The sequence below is a fragment of the Poecilia reticulata genome, linkage group LG22 (genome assembly GCF_000633615.1).
Source record: "Poecilia reticulata strain Guanapo linkage group LG22, Guppy_female_1.0+MT, whole genome shotgun sequence".
In the NCBI taxonomy this organism is placed as follows: domain Eukaryota; kingdom Metazoa; phylum Chordata; class Actinopteri; order Cyprinodontiformes; family Poeciliidae; genus Poecilia; species Poecilia reticulata.
In genome coordinates, this window is record NC_024352.1 from 9,469,720 (window position 1) to 9,487,070 (window position 17,351).

A 17,351-nucleotide genomic window follows, 5' to 3' on the forward strand; every position below is an offset into this window, starting at 1 on the left:
GACTGATGGCCTTCTGTGTTTTCTGAAAGGAGCAGAGACAAATCCAAGGACAAAATGGGAAACGACCAAATTATATGACAAAAGGACCGAAGCTGAACAATAACTCTGTTATTTTGTAGACGTTGAGTAGTTTGGTGGTGCGGTTCTGGAGATTTTTCTTACATCGTGCTGCAGTGCCCAAAGGTTCTTACTTGGGAAGCAACAAAATCAACCATTTTATAGTGTAAAAAAATAAAATAAAAAATGCATCAGACGCTTGCATGACTGATGAGCACAGCTCTTCTTTTTGTTTTATGCTTTTATTCTCATTCAAATTGCCACGTTATTTCAGAAACACATTTAGAAATCCAGCTGACACTTTGCAGCCTCACGGCCATTTGTAGAACGTCTTTGATGCTACCTCTTAATGAACCTATTCATGTAACACATTTTGTCGAAATGATTTTATTATTCTTTCATCCTCTGCATCAGAGAATGTGGAGAATAAAACCTAAAATCATCTGAAAACCTGATTCTATTTGAGCAGCAAATATAAATGACTGCGTTTCGCTTCCCTTCCTATCTCGGACTTCTTTTGCAGTGTTGGTTTTTTTCCTGTCAGCTGGGTGTTCATGTAAAACTCTACCTGCTATGCAGCTTTAGTGACAGCAAAATAAAAATGTGAAAGCATTGTAATGAGGAGGAATCAAGACGAAGATATTCATAACTGTTTTGTGTTCTAATCTCGAGTATGCGTATCTTGATTGTTTTGTCCATTTTTACGTTACAACCACAAATGAAATGAATTTTCTTGAAATGTTCTCAAATACACCAACGTTGAGCAGTCCAGTTTGTAAAATTGGTTAGAAAACAGAAATCTGAAAATGTCCTTCATCAGTGTTTAGATCTCTTCATCCTGCTTGTCTAATTAAATTGGGGAACAAACGGCATCGGGATTAAATTATCAAAAGGTTTGAACTCATGATCTCATGAAGTTCTCTTCAATTAGTTATCTAAAAAGGGAAAAACAGCTGACGGCTGAAAACCTGCGTGACCGTCTAAGAACTGCAGAGATCAAGTGAGAGAAACAAAAAAAAAAATAGAGGATAGCTATTATTCGTGCAATGTGGCTTTTTTCTTTTTCCTTTTTTTGGGAGGTTTGGGGGGGCATTGTTGAAAATGAGGCAGAGGTTCACCTTCCGGTAGAACCGCAAACATCCAGCCAGAGATTAACATGTTCATTTGGCAGGACATCTGAAATAATGTTCAGCTGTAAAAACAAAAACATCTCAGCTGGAAGCATACCCCAAAAACATGTGCAGTCTTTGCATTAGGTAGATAAGGTGTCTGGTTTGATAAAACACATTTTGTCCCTTGGCCTCCTTTCTTTTCAGTGTGATGTCGCCAAGTTGGTAGCTTCCAGATGGCTGTGGTAACCCCAGCAACCATCTAACTCGATCCTTGCAGCTCTGCATCCATAAACTTCTCATTCAGTGTCAGTTGGTAAAGTTCAACCAGGTCCCAACAGAATAAATTCAATTTAGCCCACTCCTTTTTTTTTTTTTTTTATGTAACCTTGTTCCTTCTCCGTAGCCTGCTGCCAGAGGTGAGGGCCTGGGCAAGAGGAGAGTTTTGCATTTTGGCTCAGCTCTTTTATCAGTTCAGGGACAAATCTTCTTGAGGACGTATAGGGTCAAAGCTGCAGACACCGGAGAAGAGACCCCAAGATAATTGAATCCTCCCAAATGAATGCAAATTAGAAGAGACCTTGAAACCCAAACCGTCCATCTGTTGTCTATACCTGCCCATCCTTTGTAGGGTCGTGGGTGTCTGTCTCCGGCGGTCGCCAGTCAATTACGGGGCGGGGCAGCGCACCGCTACGCATTGAGACACTCACACCAAAGAGCGATTTGGAGTTACAAAATTAACGTAATGGTCATGTTTTATGACTGTGGGAGGAAGACGGAGTACCCAGAGAGAACCCCATGTTCACTGGGACATTATAAGGTTTAAGGTTGTTGCAGTAATCAATGCAACTAAAGATAAACGCATGGATGAGTTTCTGCTGCAACATTAGAACATGTTATCCAGGAGATGTTCTTCAGGTGATAGAAGGCTGACTTTGTAACCGTCTTTATGTGGCTCTAAAGGTTCAGGTCAGAGTCCGTCGCTACTCCCAGGTTCCCGGCATGATCTCTGGTTTCCAGCTGTAGTAGCTGAAGCTGTGAGTTGACTCTAGATTGATCCTTTTTAGGTTCAAAGATGATAACTTCAGTTTTGTTTCCGTTTCAGCTGGTTAAAGTTGTAAAACATCCATTGATTTGTTCTAATGATCTACTCCACATGTGTCAAACTCAAGGACCCGGGGGCCAAATCTGGCCCGCCACAGCTTTTTATGTGGCCCTTTAGACTCCAAATTACAAGACTGCAAAACTCACTCAAAGTACAAACAAAATCTTCAGATTCCCATGTTTTTTTTCTGATTTTTTACTGCAAATCTTTCTCAAAACTGGCCAAAAACATCTGGTTTGAGTGACTGCTACCTCAGCCTTACTTGATATAAAGTTGTACTCCGTGATCAGTACGGCCATCAATAAAAAGTCATGTTTAACATCACAAATTAGTACAAATATCATACAAATTCCATACAAATATTTCTGAATTAGAGTCACAAAATCCTGGCTGGACTGATCCAGCCAGGATTTTGTATTATTTAATCTTAAGAAACCCTTACTGGATGCTGAAACAAACAGGTATTTGTTGATTTACAGTTGGATTTTTTGGATTAGTTTTATCAATACGTTCTGGCACAACCGGCCCCTTTTAAGAACCTTCAGATTTTTGATATGGAACAAAATGAAAATGAGTTCGACACTCTTGATCTATTTGGATTGGTTCGGAGTTACTGCTAACACTGTGGATCTGTGCATCATCTGTGTAGCTATGGTAACTAATCTTTTTTCCTGTGCACAGCCTGAGCTAGTAGCATATAGACATTAAATGCCACCACTCAGCTCTGTGCCACTTTGTGTCGGTGGATATAAACACTTTTTCTAGGTTCATAACTTTCTGTCTGGTTCACCATCCAGACAACAATACCTTTGATTGTTCAGTGTTGCGGTCATATTGTCTACTTAATGGAGGGCTGCCATTGTCGTGGCTTTTGTTCTGTTGAAAGTTTACCCAGAGGACTTTGAAGCAGCCAACAAAAGCTGGCCCATATACATGGCGGCGAATGAATGGGAAGGCATCATATAAGCTGCGAAGACATCTACTGGCACGCATGAGCAGTGGGATTCATTTGAGCCTTAGCGTTCGTCACTGAGACGAGATGAATGAAGGCGACAGCCGTGGAAATGCCTTAGATACCTGCATCCTGTTGTTATCAAAACTGATGGGTTGAATTTACTGTAAAGTTGGGTTTCATTGGGAAAACAAAGTAAAAAAAACAAAAACAATGCATTTGGTGCAAGCAATTAAGGTTATTTTGTCTTTGTCACGTTTATAATTAGTTTTCCCTTTTTTTTGCCTCATTCAGCATAGCTTCACTGACCTGTTAAATGAGGGCGGAGGGATGCGGGGGGCTCGCAGACGGGGGGCAAAATTAGGCGATTATTTTTAACAGCTTCCCACAGAGGACGGCTCATAACGACGTGGGAGCACGCCGAAGCAGCGCTGCTCCTGGCACAACGTTATGGTTTGTTTTCCCTCCATCTTGGTTTCTGAGTAAAACTTTGCATGACGGTTTGGAAAAGCGGTTTTTAGGCGGGAAGATGCCGGAAACGAAGGAACGGGAGAAACTGGCCGAGGTCATCAGTCAGTGGAATAGCAACAGACTGGACCTGTTTGAGATCAGCCAACCTGATGAGGTGAGACCAGTCAGGATGCCACGCATCAAACTACAAAACCACCGTTCTGTCTTGATCTGTTAAACTCGTGCCACACTCAGTCAGTTTTATTGATATTTATAGATAGAATTATTCAAATAACATTATTGTTATCTGAAAAAACTTAAAATAGAACATCTTGATCCCAGTTTTCATTAAACTAAAAAGAGATTAATAGGTGCAATAGGTGTATATCTTTAATTTCCTCACTGTGAGACAATAAATGATATTTTATTCTATATTTTAATTCTATATTTTATAGTTTAATCACAAAAAATTGCATGACTAAATTAGATTAAATTCGACGATAAATATTTTATGCTGAAAAATAAAAGAATCAAGTGGATTTCAGAATCAAGTGGATTTCAGAGGGCCTTAATTTAGGCAGACTTGAGGTGTTTTGCACCTTCAGGTTAAATCCTATTGGAATATCTTGAATATTTCTGATTAGCTTTGGACTTTGACTAGGACATTCTAGCACATGACTGGAGATGTTCAGGGCCGTTTTCTCGGTGGTAGGTGAATCTCCACCCCAGTCTGAAGCAAGCGGTCCCCCAGCATGACGCTACCACCACCGTGTTTACACATGGTGATGTCTTTGGTCTTCATGCTAGTGTGCGTTTACTGCTTTTCTCCAAACCCCTCCCCCCCAAAAAAACTCAGAGACCTTCAAGTAAAACTGGATCAGACACTGAGACGATAATACACACATTTGGCCTTGATTGCTTAAATGAGTATTTCGAAAGCGACCCTTTTGGGGGCTTTTCAGTGACCGTCTGTATTCTAACAGAACCTGGCGTTTCACGGCGTGATCCGCTTCTCCTTAGAGGATCACGAAGAAGAAGGCAGCGTGGCCACAAAGTGCCTACGGGTTTGCAGCAGCTTGACGACTCGCAAGGTGATTGAGACGCTTTCAGAGAAGTTCAGGCCGGATATGAAAATGCTGTCGACAAAATATTCTCTCTATGAGATCCATGCAGATCAAGGTAAGATCGCCATGCTGGTGGTAACTTGCTCCTGGATAACTGAAGCTGCTGACTATGCTGTTCCTCCATTTCCTATGTGGGACATGCATGTTTTAGGTCCCCATAGCAGTAACCAATAACCTTCTGACTTGAGCCGGTTGCATTACTAATGGATTAATAATTAATTTATTCATGAATCATCTTCCAGCCAGTTGGTTAGCTGCCAAACTGTTTGTGGTGAAGTTATGACAGATATTCTGTGCAGACAGAGCGTCTGTGCAGACGCTCTGTCTGCACAGATTAGATTCAACAGAAATGTCTAATGTTAAATTACTGAGGTCGCTTAAAGATGCTTCGACATGTTGCTTCAAAAGTATTTCTGAGTGCTACACACAACTTACTGGGGATCTCATTATTCATCGCCTCTTTAATATATAGGACGAGTTTGGTGATGTCACAATTTAATAACTTTTTTTTGTTCATTTGAGTCGTGAGACGTCACAAGTCGCTAATTCTGAGATGTTCTACTGTAGTTTCTTATTTCGTTTCTCATCTTTTATTCTGTGTTGCCTATGAGTGAATGAACAACCAGGCTGTGTTGTAAAAATCAGACTCCTTTTATCAACACCATTTTATTATAATTAGAATTCATGTAGCAAAGGTGAGAGTCAAGAAACGTGTCATATTCTGGTTTTCTTTCAAAGCTGTCCATCCCCTACTTTTTTTCTTCTTAGAGCGTAAATTGGACCTGGATGAGAGACCTCTGGTCGTACAATTGAGCTGGACCTCGGACAACCGAGAAGGGCAATTTGTGCTCAAAAAAGACCAGGAGAGATTGGAGGTAACCCTGCCGTCCAGTGCGCTTCAAAAATAATAAAAGCTTCAATTAAATACTAAAAACACGTTCACCGATTAAAGATTCATTGCTAAACCTTTGACCTGCTTAGCCAGATTTGATCCAATTTTAATTTCTACTTTTATTATAATTAGCTTTGAAAATATTTTCTTCCCAGCCTTCCTCTGGTTTCGGAGGCCAGTCGGTGTAGGACGGGAGTTGACGATTTTAAAATAAAGACGAAATAAACCGAGGCTGCCATTTCAACCTTTCTTTATGCTACATTAGCAAGATTAGCATTGGATTTCCAGTCTCTGCTTCTTTCTCAACAAACTGATGTTAAACAGAGCAACTGATTGGCCTGTTAACCAAGCTTTGCGAAACATTCCCAAAGCATGGATAAATGGACCAAAAAAAACAAAACACAGTGAGCTATTAAATTACTGTTTACGCTCTTTTACACCCACACTTTGAATCTTCTTCCCTCAGTAACAGAATCCACTCTGAAGAGTGTTGCGGTTGGTATGACATAGTAACACTTAAGCGTGCTTAGGATCCGATTTCCAGGGACAGAGCTGGAAATCATCTGACTGGTCCCTTGTTCAAAACAGATCCAGTTTAAGACTGGATCTGTTTCCAGTCTTAAACTTCAGCTCATTTTCACATGTAGCCATTACACATACGCTACCAATCGTCTCCGCTCATGTGTTTATTCATGAAGGAAAGTTATCATGAGAAAGAAAAAGGAGGCCTTCTTCAAACCTTCAAGAGGACACTGTCAAGAAAAGGGAAAAAGAAAGAGAAAAGGGGAGCTGAGAGGGCGTCAGAGGGCGAGGACGGGTAAGTACTCACTTTTTGTTTGTTCAAACTATCAGAATAACATCTTCTGTTCTTAAATCAACGCCCAGACCAGCTGAAGACCTGCTGAACAACAGCGACCGCTCGTCCAGCCTTGAGCCTCTGAGACGTTGCAAAGAAAAGAAAAGAAATCAGATTCTTGAAGGTAATATAAACAGCAGATACTTTTATTTCACAGGTGTACACCGTGAACCTTACTCGTTTCATCTTTAATTCACTCAGACTCTTCAGATCAATCTGGATTACCGGTTAGAGTAGAGATCTGTGACGATGGTGAGTCTGAATCACAACCTCTGAAAGCGTTGCTGCTGCTGCGTGTTTGTGATGTTGTCCTCCTGCCCCCTGCTGGCGCCTCGTACGTTTCAGCCGAGGAGCCTTTTCTGTCCGCAGTCATAAATTACACCAACAGCTCCACGGTTCATTTCAAGCTTTCCCCCGCTTACATCCTCTACGCTGCGAGTCGCTTCGCCCTGCGGCGCCGGCACAGCGGAGGCTCTCCGTCTTCTGCGAGCACGCACCCCGTAACGTCAATCACAAACAAAATGGCGACCATGATGGGAAAGGTCATCCAGGCGAGTTCATGAAAACCTTTGTTACAGCGCACAAAAATTTGTAGTTTGTCGGCCTCTTCCTATTTGGTTAGTTTGATCTGTTTCCAGTCTTAAACGGTGGAGAAACATAAAACATTTTACCCAGAATTCACTCTGTTGTTGAATTTAAATACCTTGGCTTGTTGTTAGCTGCATCATCAACTTAAATTTCACCAAGTTCCTAAAAAAATGTCCTAAGCTTTTTGTTGTTGTTGTTCTTGCCAAAAGTACATTGGGAAAAATAAATAAAGTAAAATAAATAAATAATAATAATCACCACTATCCATATCCACCACTTTGATAAACATACAATTTCAACAACAATACAGAGTAATATTAATGGTTTCAAACTAATTAAAAACTGTTTCATATATGCATTACATCCCATTATTAACTTTGTACAGAAATTGAGTACTAGATGCCGCTTTAATCATGACTGTAAAATACAATTTTGTTTACTTTCTTTGGACAGAAAACCTTCTCTGTTAAGACTTCTAACCTCTAGTACTCATCAGTACCATCTGATTTTAAGACATCTTAAAATGTTTACTTCATGTCTTAAGAACAATTAAATTAAATATTGTCATTGTTTTGATTCAGTTGAGTTTAACTTTTCGTTTCAACCAACGTTTGAAGGGCTTCGTCTTTGCAGAGTAGCTTTGGTAATAAACACTGAGATGCTGACATTAGATTGACTTGATCTAAGTTTTTTGCATCTGCCCCTGTCAAGTAAACAATGAAAATAAAAAATAAAAACATTTTGAAAATGGCAAAACTTCACAGTTGAACATTTCCAAGTTTGCTGAAACCAATCTGTCGCTGTGATTGGCTCTCCAGAGGCGCCAGGCCATCGGCGGCGTTCTCGCCTTCTGGTTGGCCAATTCCTCGGAGCTGCTGAATTTTCTGAAGAACGACAAAGACCTGGGCCGGCTCACGAAGCAAAGTCAGCTGGATCTGTCCCATCAGGTGCACAACGCCTACAGGTACAGGCGGATGGACGAACACGGACCTCTGACGCCACAGGCTTGTCGTTTTGCAAACAATATGTACCAACAGGAAGCATTTTGTTGCTGCAAAAGTAAAAATTTTTCAAAGCGATTCCACACTTTGAGCAGCTGAATAGTAATGTGTGTATTTACTGATGATTACAACGCGGCTTCGTCGACGTAACGATAGAAGCCGGTGTTGTTCGCCACAGAGTGAGCATCTGTGGGGGAAAAAAGAAATGAGGCTAAAACAGGACCATGAGGAACGCCATAATGAAGCTGCATGTTGACTTAGAGGCCATTTTAAGATTATTTTTCACTTCATCAGTGTGTAACTCTAATTAAACAGATTACGTTTTAACAACAATAAGATTAACAGAACCTTGTATTTTTGCCCAGATGGATTAAATACCAACATGTATCTTTTGCTTGTTTGTTTGTAGCTTCCTGCTCCGTTGCCTGCAGAGAGAGTTGAGGAAACACCTACCAACTTTCCTCACCGATTCTGAGCGACACGGCACTCTCCCGGCCGGCATAGGCACGTTTTAGAAAATAAATCAATCAAACTAGATAATTCAGCAGATTAAGATGTCGTGACGTGTCTTGGTCTGACCGCAGAGATGGTGTTGGACACCTTGATGAACGCCATGTCCCTTCTGCGCCGGTGCCGCGTCAACCCGGCCCTCACCATCCAGCTCTTCTCTCAGCTCTTCCACTTCATCAGCGCCTGGCTGTTTAATCAGCTCATGGCGCCAGAACCCGGCACGCCGGGCCTGCGCTCTCACTACTGGGGGGCCGCACTGCGTCAGAGGCTGACCCCCATCGAGGCCTGGGCGGAGAGGCAGGGCCTGGAGCTGGCCGCCGACTGCCATCTGGGACATATAACTCAGGTCTGACACCCCCGCTTGGCTAAAGAATTGCTATTTCCTCCAATCAATATGTCAGTTCATTATTATTATTTTTTTTGGTTTTTACTGTGGTTGATTCTGTCTCCTGGGATGCTAAAATAGTATTGCCTGGCTTGTTACTAGGCGACCGCGCTCCTGACAATGAGTAAGTACTCGGCTTCGGACGCTAAGGACATCCAGACTTCCTGTTTCAAGCTGAACTCCCTGCAGCTGCGCATGTTGATGGACGGGTACATGTACGGACCCAGCGAGCCTCAGATCCCCCCTGTGAGTAGTCCTCCACTTCGCTGACCCACACCACCCACAGATGTCACTGTCAAAAAGGACAGAGTTTGTATTTTTTTCAGACTGAAAACAAAACCGTAAGAGGTTTCCAGCGAGGGTTTTTGAAACTGGCCGAAGCTCCTGGCTGTGCTCATTGATTTAATACCATGAATAATTAATAGTTACAATGACCGATGTAATGATGAATAATACATGAAGGACATTAGTACTTTGGCTTCGAGTGGACAACTTGTACGGCTTCCTGCTTAAAGTATTAACACCACTTAAACTTTTCCCACATGTAAAATTACAGCTACATACTTCTGGTTGTTTTCTTTTTTTAGGTTTTAAAGTGTCAGATTAACACAAACATGTGCATAATTGCAAAACAGATGAAAAAAATATGACTTTAAGTGCTTTTTTTTCTTTTTTTTATTTCCATTTTGCAAATAAAAATCTGAAAAGTGTGGGGTGCATTTATTCTGATAGTTCAAAATAAAAGCCAGTGAAACCAAATGTCTTCAGAAGGACAGTAGGCATGTGTGTATTTTTATCCCAAAATAAACGTTTTGCGAAGGCCACAGAAAATTAACGCTGCACACCTTCCTCATTGAGAAGCACAGTAGTGGCGGCATCATGCTGTGGGAGCGTGTTTCATCACCAGGGGCAGGGAGGCTGGGCAAAACTGATGGAAAGATAGATGAAAGTGAAATATGAAATTCATGATCCAGACGTGCAAAATGGTAAAGAAACATTCTTGAAAAAAATTTCTAAAAGCTGGTATAAAAACACGTGTGCGTCACACTTTTCAGATTTTATTTGCATAATGCTTTGATTTGGATTTCCCTTCTGTTTCATGATAATGCTTCAGACTGGTGTGGGCTGTTACATAAAATCACAGCAGAAACTCTGAGGATTGTGGATGAAATGTGACTAAACATAAAGAAGTGTGGGGGGTGTGAATACTTTTGAGACGCTGCAGGTTTAAATTATTAGTGGGGAAAGAAAACAAAGCAACACGTCACATTCATGATTGGAGTTAAATTTGACTCAACCGTATTTTTTCATAAAATACAAATAAGTAAAATTATAAAAACGAGATGTTTAACATGCTTAGGAAGAGGGGCTAGTTGTGTTCTGAGGATCCTCTTCATGACACTGTCACACAACAGCAGTGGGCTGTCAGTCAGAGGCTTCCTAAAACCGCTGTAATACTGACCTCTACAGGAAATCCTTCCTGCCCATAGCATCTAAAAAGGAACTCAATTTGAATCTAAGCCTGAAGAGAAAACATCCCAAATCAGGCAACAACAACAAACGCCTGGAACCCAGCGCTGCCCAGAGCGTTGGAGTTTTAAAGGAAACGACAGCATGGCAGAGCCATTACTCACATCAGTTCTGATGTTACATCTCCGTCTACGGATGTCAAAGGTCACGGTCATCTTCAGTCTCCTGCTCAGAATCATCGCAGGCCGATTGGGTGTCCCCCATGTTGAGGGAAACATGACATCCGCGTCGACTCTTTCCTGACGTATCTCTCCCTCGCTGTCACTCCCGGTGCAGGACCTGACGGATGCCGTGGCGAAGGCTGCCAAGGCCTCGGCCGATAACCTGATTCGCAGCGAAGGTGGCGAGCTTCGGCTGACGGAGAGCCTCGACCTGCTGCTGCCTTTCCTGCTGCCGCAGGGAGGATACTCCTGTGAGACGCTGAGAGGAGTCCCTCAGGGGTTCAGAGAGTTTCTGGAGCCAATCTGTCAGAAAGGTGGGAGAGACCTTGGATTCAGACGCCAGAGTTGGATCGTACTTTATTCTGAACATGTTGGTCAGCTGCTTCATATTTCGTCTTGCAGGTCTCTGTTGTTTGACGTCTGTGGCTGATTCCCAAGGAGACTGGACGGCGCATTTTAGTGAAAACACACACTCTGATGGGGATTTATACTTGGTAAAGAGAACCGAGACTCCAGAGGGTTTATGTTTTAACAATTATTTTAGTAATCAATTAGTCTTTTATTCTCACGATTTTTTGTTTATCGCTGTTTTATAAATACTGTACAGTACTTTGGTGCAGTTAATATCTGTTTTTAAAGTGCTTCATAAATAAAATTGACATTGACATAATTAGATTTTTTTTTAAATGGCACATTCTGTAGATTTTTCATATAGACACTTAAGCATTGCCTGTACTATATTAGAAATAAACAAATAATTCAAGTCGTTTTTTTAAATAAGAAAGTGAATATTTTTTTGCCTAAAATGCAGTAACATAGCAGTCCTTGACTATATGCTTGATCATTCACGGCAAAGAATATTACAAATGTAGAGTAGTAATAATCTGTCGATTATTTTTGGTTTAAACAATTAATTATCAGCTAGCAAAAGAACTTGGAAGGAATATTTTTACAGAATTTTAACTTTGTGAATCTAAAACTAAGCCACTTGAGGAGTACAAAGGTTGTTTTTTTCTATCTTAAATGCAAGATGTGTATATTTTTGTACAGATTTAACTTAATTACTGCTCTGACTGTTGTTCTCTCAGCAAATTGCCTTTTTTAGAGTCTCTACTCTCAGTTAAAGATTAATTGATTATTAAATTTGTTGACAATTATTTCAACAACCGATTAATTAATCACGATTAATCCATCTGATCGCTCCAACCCCGATTTTTTAACACTAACTTATGCTTCTTTTGTACGTCTTTTTTTTTTTTTTTCGTCAGGCAGCGCACAGGCAGCCCGAGGTTGAGAACGTCACTGTGCACAAGCCTCTGAACAGCGGGATGGGAGTCAGTATTGTAGCAGCCAAGGTGAAAACAGTTTAAACATGAAAACTTTCTACGATGCAGCGACTCATTGAGTGAACAGCCCGTCATGTTGTGCTGCAGGGAGCAGGTCAGAGTAACATCGGGATCTACGTCAAGTCTGTGGTCAAGGGAGGACCCGCCGAAATGGTGAGACTGTGACACTTCTCTCTTTCGGCTTTCACTCCAAGGAATATTTTGTTTGAGGTTGTTTTTTTTTTTTTAACGAGATAAGAAATGAAGACGTGTCTTTACTGCGTGTAGAGCGGGAGGCTGGCAGCTGGAGATCAGCTGCTCAGTGTGGACGGTCACAGCCTGGTCGGACTCAGCCAAGACAGGTAGCTGCATCTGACAGCAAGTACGACACAAGTAGGGTAGATTCATGATTCACACACAGGAGATTTATGTACCCTGAAATTAATTGTCATTATTACGTAAGTCTGTTTTTATGGTTCCAACATTTAATTTGTCTGGTTAAAGTTATGAAGAGCTAATGTCCGACAACGTTTCTCCAACACACAGTGAAAGTTTTTAGCATAAAGTATCTATTAACGCTTCTGGCCAGGGCTGGATGTAACTTCAGAATTTTCTAATTTTTCAGTATTGTATATTAATAATATAAGCCCTTTCTAGAGGCCCAGCGTCTGACCGTTTGCTTCTAGGTAAGCCAGAGGCACTCAAATAACACTGTGTACCTTTAGCATTTAAATGTCTAAAATAGAGAAAAATACATGATTATCGTCTTGTGTTGCTAACAATAGCTAGAACCAAAACAATTAATATATCCCACTGAGTAATGTTTCACCTTCTGTGTACTGTTACCGGTAGCGCCACTTTAGCTTTCATAAACCTCTTTGACTCATTTAGCGCAGCCGCCATCATGATGCGCACCGGCCCCGTCGTCAGCTTACAGGTGGAGAAGTTTGCGGCGAGCTACCGAGGTCTCGGCAACCTACTGAACGAATCGCCCCCGGAAAACAAAACGAGCAGCAGCCATTTAAGACTGGGTAAGGATACCTCACCTACATAGTTTCTTTAAGCTTTTTTTTTTTTTTTTTTTTTACATTTTAGGACCTGATTTGAACCTTTTATTGCCTCACAAGATGGCGTTTCCGCGCTGTACTGCGTTGTGGATCTCAGCCCCTCGGAGAGAAACCACGGAGGCCGCAAAAGAACCAAAGACCAGAGGACGCAGAAATACCGACAGCTTTACCGCTCCAACCCCAACGTGACCGGTCGGTGACCTTTCTGTTCGTGACTTTTTAGCGGCTTCCCCGTTTGTGAAGTCCATTTAATGCGTGAGAAAAAGGGCAGCTCTGCATTCGTTTGCTCTCTCCTTGTTCCAGCTGGCTTTTGCCCGGAGGACGAAGGTGAACTCTTTGACCGCGGCTTTTCATCCGTTTCCAGCGACAACCTTTGCGCCGATGTGAGAATTTTAGACGTTGAATTTATAATTTTTTCCCCCCCTTACAGTCTCACATTTGTTTGCTACCTTCTTCCAGACGCTTCCCAGAGAATATCTGACGCTGCCGAACCCCAAGTCCAAGGACAAGTCTGTTTTTGGGCCGACGCAGCCACCGCTTACGATGGCGGTGACGCCTTCCAGTGAGCAGAGCGACAGCAGGAGAGGCTTCATGGTATGTTGACGCAACTCTTTGACAAAAACACTTACTCAGCATTCCTAGCTCTTGTTTTTCACATTTTGAAAGACATTACAAATCTGAATGTGTCTCATTGGGATTTTATGCCAAGAAGCAAATCAAGGCTAAAAACTAGAGGAGAGGAAAAATATTTGTGAGTACGCTGCATATCGGATTATGAGCCCACTCAGCCACCGTAGAATGCAGTCTCACCCGCTGTATGTATTGAGGAAAAGCCAGGCAGCTAAGCTACATGCTAATACATGCTAATTTGAGTTACTTTATACACAAACCTGTTTTTGTTCAAACATAGACCTATGGAATTCGATACAGTAGGAAACTTTATGATATCATTTGAAACAAATGTTCTATTTGTTTACTCTGTTTTTCTCTAATCAGTCACACAATTTGAACAGAATCTGTAAATTGTTTGAATAGAAAAAACTGGTTTCTGAATTAAAAAATAGTTTCTGAATCGATTCGTTCCCCAAAAAATCGACATCAAATCTTGTCTTCACTACAAACCCACGCTTTTAGAGTTGCCTTTGATTCGTAGTAACTGGAACGCTGGTCAACATGTTTCATGTGTACTTGCTTGATGATTTTGACGATGACTTTTGACAAAATTTAATGTCTGTCCCAGTTTAAAGTGCTGTTATGAGGTGACACACTTTAAACTGCCCTGTTGCTGAATTGTATTAATAATCTACATTCAGGTGTGTGAATCTGTTAAAAGTCTCTCTGTCCTCCCATGTAGCCTCGCACCATGTCTCAGCAGAGCTTGTGCACAGACACTGGAGGCCCCCTGCTGGACAAAGAGCAGAACGCGTGCACGCAGAGGAGCCGGAGTTCCAGTCAGTCGACAAATTTCTGCCGATCCGTTGCTCTCCCCTCAAGCGTTTCTACACACGACATCTCGTCCGACCACAAACAGCCGAGTCCGGCCGGCGTCTGGAGGAACCCGTTTTCACAGCGGGCGGTTCCTACGCCGTCGATCCAGCCGATACGCATCGACATCCCCGTCACCAGAGCAGGCGGTGTGCAGTCAAACCCTCCTCTCACCACCTTTCAGCAGAGCCCATGTGTGCTGAACCAGCTCCGTACAACCAGTGAGCAGAGGAAGAGTTCCCCAAGCCCAGCGTGTCCATCATCAGCGGCCAAGGCGCTACTCCAGCCCTCGGGTCTCTGGCAGCAGCAGAGGTCAGAAAAACCCCGAGTGTGCATCACTCCAACGAAGCACGTTTCCTTCCAGGAGCCTCCGTCCGAGCGGAAGGGCCAGAGTGAACCCCGGGTGCTGATGTGTGACCCCTGGAGGCGGGAGGCGCTGGAGAAGCAGCAGAGGCTGGAGGCGGTGGAGCGGCTGGAGATTGAGGCGCGGCAGCTCAGAGCCAAGGAGCAACGGAGCACTGAGGAGGACGACAGGCTGCAGAGGCTGGACCTGGAGTGGAGGTTTCAGAAGAGGCTGCAGGAGATTCAGCAGAGAGGAGAGGAAGAGGAGGAGGAAGAGGAAGACCTGGATGTCATGGCGATCCTGCAGCAGCTGGACAGAACACCGGAGGTTAAGTGGATTATGTGAAATCAACTTTTTTGAGCTTCACATTGTGTTATAACGTTTTCCTGGAGTGTCGCCTTGATTCTTTCATGTTTGAGAAATCCTTTAATCTCCATGGCAACCATTCAGCCGTGCAAAACGTCTGGGTGGACCTAGCTCCGCCTTCGAGATGCAGGTCCTCTGCAGTTTCCGAGCTTCCGCATTACAGAGCCCGACTCCTCCACTCGGCAACTTCAGACTAGCCAGCAGCAATTAGCAAACACCTGGTGGAACTGAGCATCTGCTGATCTCATTATACGAGATACTTCTCAGTGCAACGCTGGTAAAAATGTTGTGAAATGGTTAATCACCAAGTCATCACCATAATGTGATGACTTCCTGAAGGAGGGGTTTCAGAAAGAGCACGAGTTTCTTAAAGAGACGGAAGCCCAATTTCAAGATGTTAAATTCCAAATTAAATTTTTTTTAAGTCACGTTTGATGTATGCAGCAGTTTTATAACAACTGAAGGTAACATAGTTACTTGATTGTTCCACAAAACGGCATTATGAGCCTGTAAAAGAAAAAACACTGCCTCTTTTGAAGAACAAACGTCACATTTCAGTGTTAGAATATTGGAATGTGACAGAAAACTTTGAAAGTTTATAAAACAGTGAATGCGGGATTAGGAGCATATTGTAGTTATTAGAATAATAACACCAATTATTATTTCTGCATGGAGTTTGCATGTTCTCCCTGCGCATGCGTGGGTTTTCTCCGGGTACTCCGGTTTCCTCCCACAGTCCAAAAACTTGTCAGGTTAATTGGCCTCTCCAAATTGCCCCTAGGTGTGAGTGTGTGTGTGCATGGTTGTGTGTCCTGTATGTCTCTGTGTTGCCCTGCGACAGACTGGCGACCTGTCCAGGGTGACCCCCGCCTCTCGCCCGAAACGTTAGCTGGAGAGGCACCAGCAACCCTCCTGACCCCATTAAGGGACAAGGGTGCAATAAAATGGATGGATGGATGGATTATTAATCTATCCAGTGACTTTTACCTAAATCTTGATTTTTATTGACCAGAATTGACAATTTTGTTCCAAAGGTTTTGACTGTAGAATAATTTACACATCCCTTCCCATCAACAGATCTGACTGATTGTCTGTTCTAACTATAAGTTTATTGTTGAGTTGGTAAAATGTTTTTGTTCTGTTTTTTTCAGCCCTCGAGTTAATTTCACTTTATGATTTTGGACCATTCAACAAGAAGTTTGGACGCCCCGGTTCTACTGGTTGAACAACGCATCATTTTTCATGTTTTTATGTTTCCACGTCTAGATCAAGATCGGATCCGTCGGAAACATCAAGAGGAAACAAAACGAGGAGAAGCAGGGAGGGAATCGGCATTCCTACAAGCAAGAAGGAAAACCAGGTGAAGTGAACTATCAGAATATTAAAGGAAATTCCAGATTTTTACTCTGTCATTCAAAAATTCATTTTATTTTAGAAAATAGCATTATTTTATGTTTTTGGCAGATCACAGAGAAAATGGACTGAAAGCAACGTCAGATGAGTGAGTTTATACTTTGAAACTCGTTTATTTGAACATGTGCAGCATTCACAAATGCTAAAGAAAATAAAAACGTATCCCTGAGTAATACAGATTCTCAGACCTTATACATGAAACACAACAACTTGCTTGTGTCCGTGGAAACCACTAATTTCAAGTATCTGTGGTTTTGCGTTAGCAGGAAACCGGTGGAGAAAATCAAGACGGCGTCGGCTCCTGAGAAGCTCACATTCAGGGAGCGTCAGCGTCTTTTCTCCCTGGCAACAAGCGCTTGAGTGAAGGTTCCTGGTTTTCTCAAAGAAAACCTTTTGAACAGAAGTAAAAAATAAAATAAATTAAAAAAAACAAAGCATAATTTTTGATAGGATTTTGCGTGACAAAAAGTGTAATTTGATCTCAGAATTATTAACAGATGTTCTGTGAAGGCTTCTGAGGTTCGTTAGGTAACATTAATTAATAAACAGCATCATGAAGACAAAAGAAAAGGGCAAAGAAAGTCAGGAATTAGGTTACACCATGACACTTTTTTTCTCCACAAGAAGGGAAA

At 42.2% G+C, this 17,351-nt stretch overlaps 1 protein-coding gene and 1 long non-coding RNA gene across 2 annotated transcripts; one reads left to right on the forward strand and one right to left on the reverse strand.

Annotated features, from left to right (window-relative positions):
* The first annotated feature begins 2,694 nt into the window (after window positions 1–2,694).
* afdnb (afadin, adherens junction formation factor b) lies at window positions 2,695–17,277 on the forward strand. Its single transcript, XM_017302454.1, has 23 exons — window positions 2,695–3,848; window positions 4,657–4,852; window positions 5,566–5,672; window positions 6,388–6,506; window positions 6,575–6,669; window positions 6,747–7,096; window positions 7,952–8,097; window positions 8,544–8,638; window positions 8,719–8,990; window positions 9,132–9,275; window positions 10,836–11,034; window positions 11,123–11,214; window positions 11,989–12,075; window positions 12,154–12,219; window positions 12,334–12,407; window positions 12,937–13,076; window positions 13,173–13,304; window positions 13,416–13,495; window positions 13,572–13,706; window positions 14,467–15,267; window positions 16,573–16,666; window positions 16,771–16,807; window positions 16,986–17,277. Exons 1-23 carry the CDS (start codon window positions 3,753–3,755, stop codon window positions 17,077–17,079), a joined length of 3,651 nt encoding a protein of 1,216 aa, XP_017157943.1. The 5' UTR covers window positions 2,695–3,752; the 3' UTR covers window positions 17,080–17,277.
* Window positions 8,227–10,929, reverse strand: LOC108165834 (uncharacterized). The gene is made up of 2 exons (XR_001776150.1): window positions 10,664–10,929; window positions 8,227–8,321 (listed from the first exon to the last, which is right to left on the reverse strand). It is a non-coding gene; the product is annotated as an uncharacterized LOC108165834 (long non-coding RNA).
* Window positions 17,278–17,351: the final 74 nt, after the last annotated feature.